Raw genomic sequence first — 6,429 nt, 5'->3', positions numbered from 1 at the left:
TGGGCCACTGCACCCCTGGTACAACCCCACACCCTAGGCACTGCACCAGGACCCATCACACCTGGCCACAGCGCTACTGGAACCTTCCTGCACCCTCCAAACCTTGCACCTTGGCACCAGCCTGCACCCCGGGCACGGCACACCTGCAGCTGTCGTGCACCCCAGCTTTACACTCCAGGGCTGATCTGCATTCACACATATGTTGCACCCCCGGGCCCCCTATGGGCACCGTGCCGTGCCCCCCGAGCATCACACCCCCGAGCAGTGCCGCAGAGCAGCGCTGACTCGGGCACGGCATCCCCAGCAGCGCCACGTACCACCGGCACTGCAGCTCTGGGACCCCACGCCCCACTGGACGCTGCACTCCCGCAGCCCCTGCGATGGCTCTGCATTGCTGCGCCGCGGCCCCGGCCCCGCCGGCACCTCCCGACCAGGCTCCCGGACCCCGGCCCGGCCCGGCCCCGGCCGGGCGTCACCCCGGGGCGGCCCCGCCGCCCGCCCAACCCGCGCGCGCAGGGGAGCGGGTGTGGCCGAGGGGCCGCCGACCGCCAATAGGCAGCGCCTGCGTCTCCGCGCCGCTGGCGTTAACGGGCGTGGCAACCGCCACCGGACCACGTCCCCGCCGCGATTGGCTGCCCGCGCTCCGCCCAAAGCGCTGCAGGGCCGCCGCTGGCTGGCCGCGGGGGCGGGGCCGCTGGAGGCCTGCTGATTGGCGGTGGTGTGCGCCGGCCCCGCCCCGCCGGTGAAGGTGAGCGTCTCCTCCAGGCTCACCGCGCCGCCTGTGACGGACCGCAGCAGAGCGGAGCGGTCGCGCAGCGCCGCCATGGCCGCCTCCATCTTCGCCGCCGTCCCCCGCGCCCCGCCTGTCGCCGTCTTCAAGCTCACGGCGGATTTCCGGGAGGACGGGGATGCGCGGAAGGTCAACCTGGGCGTGGGCGGTGAGTCCGTGGCCTCCCCCGGCCCGGCGGGGCCCGTCGCCGCGGGGCAGGCCGGCCGGTGCCCTTGCAGCGGCCCCGGCAGCCGCCGAAGGGGCGAGGCGGCTGGAAAGGTCACTGGGCCGCGGCGAGGCTGGGCGCGGGGGCGGGGCAAGTAGCGGGTAACCGGCGGGCGTCAAGGGCGCGGGGACGGCACCGCGGTGACCTGCCCGCCGTCCTCGGGTGTCGGTGCCCCGGGCAGGACGCTCCGGGGGCTGGGAGGCCCAGCGTCCCGCCGGCTGGGGAAAGGACAGCTCTCTCTCTCCTCGCAGCCTACCGCACGGACGAGGGGAAGCCATGGGTGCTGCCGGTGGTGAAGAAGGTGGAGCAGATGATCGCCAACGACAACAGCCTGAACCACGAGTACCTGCCCATCCTGGGCCTGCCCGAGTTCCGGGCCAATGCCTCCCGGATCGCCCTGGGTGATGACAGCCCCGCCATCAAAGAGAACCGGGTAGGTGGTGGACAGGGAGTGAGACAGCTCCTTACTCAGAGAGCTGCCGGAATCCCTGGGGTGTCTCTGGAGGAGACCAAGCAGAGGAGCACAAATGTGTGGACTAACTGCATTTTGACAGGTTTTGGGGATTTCTCTGATGTCATCTTTGCTGGCTGCAGGTTACTTGATGAACCCATGTACCTGAAGCTGTTTGTGCAAGTAGGTGTAGTTTTTGGGAAAGACCAAATGTGATCTGTGATTGGAATTTGTTTTTTCTTTCATGTTTTAGTGGCTGCGCTATGGGAAACTGAAGTCAGATAATAGACCACTTTCCCTGAAATAAGCTACTAGCAGGGAATCTGCTTTGTGCCAGAAAGTAACAGGGTTAACTGGAGTGTATTTATAACTGTAGAATGTGTCAGGGTGGGTTTGAATGCTGGAGGAGTTTGAAGACCACTGGAAAGGGATGGTGTCCTGGCTGGGGTGACCCCAGGGATCACATCTGGGATCCTGTCTCGTTCTTGCAAGCACTTCTGTTCTCTGTGAACCAGTAGCTGGGCTGACCAGGATGGACCCTGCTGGCAACTCTCTCTGTTGCAGATCGGAAGTGTTCAGGCCTTGGGCGGGACAGGCGCTCTGCGTATCGGTGCAGAGTTCCTGAGGCGGTGGTACAATGGAAACAACAACACAGCGACCCCCGTCTACGTTTCCAGTCCGACGTGGGGTGAGTGCTGTCATCAGTGCTGCCATCTCCTTGCAGACAACCTTGCGGGTCAGTGGCTGAGGGAGGAATGGGGGGGCCTGGCCAGTGAGGGGTTCCTTCCACTTGTGGGTAAAGGGAGCGTGTCTCCATTGTGTATTTTGGTGACATTTAGGGAGATACTGGGACTGGAGAAGGTGGCTTGCTGGAGGTTGGGCCTGCTTTTCTGAAAAGTGATTTCCTTTCTCAGAGAACCACAACTCTGTGTTTATGGATGCTGGCTTTAAAGATATTAGAACCTACCACTACTGGGATGCTGCCAAGAGGGGTCTGGATCTTCAGGGACTGCTGAATGACATGGAGGTAAGTAAAACCAGCATAGGATGGGCTGAGATTGGCACCATGCTGTCAGGAGCTGGCTGGGCTCTTGTGTGCTGTGCCTGCAAGTGGATCTCTGTGAAAGAGACTGCTGGTGCCCAGAGCAACTCGGGGCCTGTCTCTCTGCTGTGGGTGTGCAGTCTTGTCCATGTGTGTGACCACGACCTGCTCTCTCCTCAGAAAGCCCCAGAATTCTCCATTTTCATCCTCCATGCCTGTGCGCACAACCCAACAGGCACAGACCCCACTCCAGACCAGTGGAAGCAGATTGCTGCTGTTATGAAGGTATGGGCTGCTGCTGGGGCTAAAGGAGCACTGAAGGGACAGGTGGCTCTTGAAGCAGCTGGGGATGGGCTGTAGTGAATGACATGAGATATGGCAGGAGCTGGAAGAGTCTCACAGAGCAGATATTGAAAGGAGAGATGGGACGGTGTTGTCTATGCTCAGAGAATAAAAGCATCCCACTTCTTATGCCTCCAAGTTCTTGTTTTCAAACTCCATGGCATGGGCTGCAGTGAAGTGTCTCATGCTGGAAGGATTCTTCAGGGCCACCTGTTTTCACAGGTGCTGGATTGTAGGATATAAGGTGGTACATTTCTTGTTTCTGTGTCCTCAAATGCAGATTTCTCTTGCAATCAACCTTTTATTGACCACTTTAGTCCTTCTGTTATTTTACCCCAGTAGAAAGAAAATATGCCAGCCTGGTGTTGTCAGACCATGTTTCTTCTGTATTCACTTGAAAGCTCAATGGTCATTTTTCCCTCCTGCAGGGACAGTGGGGAGAAAAGTGAAGGCTGTAGGGAAAGAGTTTCCCTCTAACACTGTTCCTCCTTGCAGCGTCGGTTCCTGTTTCCATTCTTCGACTCAGCGTACCAAGGCTTTGCCTCTGGCAGCCTGGATAAGGATGCCTGGGCTGTGCGATACTTTGTCTCCGAGGGCTTTGAGTTCTTCTGTGCACAGTCATTTTCCAAGAACTTTGGGCTCTACAGTGAGTGTCTGGCAGTAAGCTGGCCCAGTAGCACCATACCCGGATAGATGGGGCTGGCATGCTGGGGGTTGGGGAGAGCTCTGCTTTGCCATGCTGTGTGGGACCAATGGCTCATGTCTCCTGCCTTGTCCACAGATGAACGTGTGGGGAACCTGACTGTGGTGGGGAAGGATGCAGACAATGTGCAGCGTGTACTTTCACAGATGGAGAAGATTGTGCGCACCACTTGGTCCAACCCCCCTTCCCAGGGAGCACGCATTGTGGCAACTACACTTTCTTCACCGCAGCTCTTTGCTGAGTGGTACGTGTTGTCAGGGCCAGTGGGAGAGGTAAAGGGGGGGAAGCTGTCTTTCTGAATGCCAGGCTTGGCCAGATAGCTCCAAACCAGGCAGGTGCCTGTCCTCACGCTCTGCTTTCTGCCTGCTGCAGGAAGGACAACGTGAAGACGATGGCAGATCGGGTCTTGCTGATGCGGTCAGATCTTCGGTCTCGCCTGGAATCCCTTGGGACCCCGGGCACCTGGAGCCACATTACGGAACAGATCGGCATGTTTAGCTTCACAGGGTTGAACCGTAAGTACCAAGTGGCCTGGTAAAGGGAGGATTGCGTGAGAACAGTTCTGCTGGGGGGTGGACTGGGCTGAAGCAGTCCAGGCAGGAAACCCTCTGGGACCTCACTGGAGCTCTGGTGTGGCTAGGTGCGAATGAAGCATCAGGCAGCACTTTAGTGCCCAGTGCTGGAAGTTTTCTGCTTGATGTGAAAGATTCAAGCAGCTCTGAGTGGTCCTTAGGACTTTTCTGGGCTGTGGCATCCCTGTTCTGACCTGATGTCCAATTGTTTCCCCAGCTAAGCAGGTGGAGTACATGGTCAAGGAAAAACACATCTACCTGATGGCTAGTGGGCGCATCAACATGTGTGGCCTGACTACCAAAAACCTGGACTATGTGGCCCAGTCCATCCATGAAGCCGTCACAAAAATCCAGTGAAGCACCTGAACAACCAAACTTACATGAAGTCACCAAAGCTGTAGTGCATAGTCCGTGTCTTTTCCTGCTCATGGCTTGCCTTTTCTCATACCTCTTGGGGTTTAATAAAGATGGGAGTGGTAGCTCAATCAGGGATAATTGTCTTTTGACCTTTTTGAAATATCCCTTGCAATGTGGTAAGCCAGTGCCTCCAGGAGGGTCGGGGGCAGCATGAGCTGCCTTGGGTCTTGTTTGACTGACAGCAGCATGGTCCCTGGGCACTTAGAGCTGCATCTTTAGCACATCCAAATCAACTCCACGTAACTGATCAGTTTGATCTAGGCGAAGTCTGGTGTCAGTGCAATGCACTGTGGGTAACAGCCCAGTTGGTTGGGATCTTCTACAGCTTGTGAACTGATGTCACTCAGTAGTATTTTGGGGAGGGGGTGAAGCTGTTGATGGCTTTTCCCCAACCAGTTCTGAGCCTTATGCAAACAAACATTTGTAATTGTGATAATTGCTTCTTCATATTGCTGACAGAAAATTAAAACTCCATCTGTACACTACCCCTGCCTTGTGTGATGCTGTGCCGCCCTCTTCCCAGGCTGAAGTTGAAGCCTCAGCATCACAGTTTGTATGCTGGTCTTGGTTTGTTTTAAAGCTTTCTGTTTCTCCTTTGTGGTATGTTTCATCTCTGATGATCTTGGTTGCTGCTAATGGGGCACAGCCCTATTGGGAGAGTAGCTGAGAGCTCCCTGTGACTCTACATGTGGCTCACCAGTTCCTGCCATGTTCATCTTGTGTTCTCTGTTATGCGCCCCTGCCCTCTGCTGTCCAGCCCATCATGTCCATCTGTGCTTGTTTTCTGGATGGTCGTGTGTTACCCATCCATCTGGCCTCTCCCTGGCCAGGGCTTCTGGCCTGCCACCAGTGTGTTGGAAAGTGGATTTTTCCTGTTCCTTTTCCTCAGCAGGCCTGTGGTGAGCTGCCACCTACTCCTCCTGGCTTCAGTGGGGCCTGGCAGCAACAGCCTGGGTTTCTGGCACTGAAAAAGAGCTGGGACCATCTGTTTCTCTCTGCGGTCACTGTTTGCAGCTCTGTTTGTGAGCTGATAGTACCACCTTATTAGAGCAGCCTCCTGCCAAGATGTGAAGAAAGGGAAACAGCCCCTTTCCTTGGGTCAGTGATAGTCACTGTTTCCCTGGTGGGTTTTGCTCATCCTGTAGCTTAAACAGCAAAGGTGAAAAAGGTGCCTTGTTCCCTTGCTGTGTTTGCAGAGACAGTGCATGGGGTCTTGTTTGACCTTTTAAGATTAGTGCCTGTGTCACATAACAGAGTGAGCCAGAGGCAGCCTTTCCTCCAGGGAGGTGGGGAGCTTTTCCTCCTTTTGGTGCCCATCCACAGCTGGGATGATGGGGTAGCGGTTAAAGATGACTTCTAGGGGTGATCACAGGAGAAAGCGTTGAAGGAAAACAACTGTCCTTTCGTTATTTCTGACATCTGCCTGTGCTTCTGTCCTTACAGACCTCTAGGTGTGGAGCCTGGCCCACCCCACATGGGATCTGTACCCAGTCCTTCGTTAGCCTTACCAGCCTTGTTTTTCCTAATGAGTGACCTAAATTTCTCTCCTTCTGCAGTGTAAGCTCATTACCCATTATCACATTTGCCATGGCAACGGAGAACAGATTATTCCTTTCCTCTTTGCAACAGCTTCTTATGTATTTGAAAGCTTCCTCTCTCCCCTTCATATCTTTCACCAGTTAAGTGACTCTCTTTCCTTCAGCCTTTTGGGTAGGTTGTTTTCCAGCCCTTGCATTCCTCTGGCCTCGATTGCTGTGTATTTCCTTGGAAGGGCAGTGCCCAGACAGGGATGCAGTTATTCCAGTTCAAGTTTTATCAGCATTGGTGGACTATGACATTTCTGTCATGTGTCAGGCTGTACTCCAGCACGTGTATTCCACTATTGTGTTTGCAACAGCATGCTATTA

At 55.6% G+C, this 6,429-nt stretch overlaps 1 protein-coding gene across 1 annotated transcript; it reads left to right on the top strand.

Moving 5' to 3' along the window:
• Positions 1 to 688: 688 nt before the first annotated feature.
• On the top strand, positions 689 to 5,007 carry GOT1 (glutamic-oxaloacetic transaminase 1). Its single transcript, XM_065067254.1, has 9 exons — positions 689 to 938; positions 1,247 to 1,428; positions 2,011 to 2,134; positions 2,361 to 2,473; positions 2,669 to 2,773; positions 3,326 to 3,476; positions 3,612 to 3,777; positions 3,906 to 4,048; positions 4,323 to 5,007. The coding sequence occupies exons 1-9, from the start codon at positions 824 to 826 to the stop codon at positions 4,460 to 4,462; spliced, it is 1,239 nt and encodes a 412-aa protein (XP_064923326.1). The 5' UTR covers positions 689 to 823; the 3' UTR covers positions 4,463 to 5,007.
• The last annotated feature ends 1,422 nt before the right edge of the window (positions 5,008 to 6,429 follow it).

This window comes from Columba livia, chromosome 6 (assembly GCF_036013475.1).
Source record: "Columba livia isolate bColLiv1 breed racing homer chromosome 6, bColLiv1.pat.W.v2, whole genome shotgun sequence".
NCBI lineage: Eukaryota > Metazoa > Chordata > Aves > Columbiformes > Columbidae > Columba > Columba livia.
Note: the sequence above shows the minus strand (reverse complement) of the source record. Positions and strands in the feature narration are given on the sequence as shown.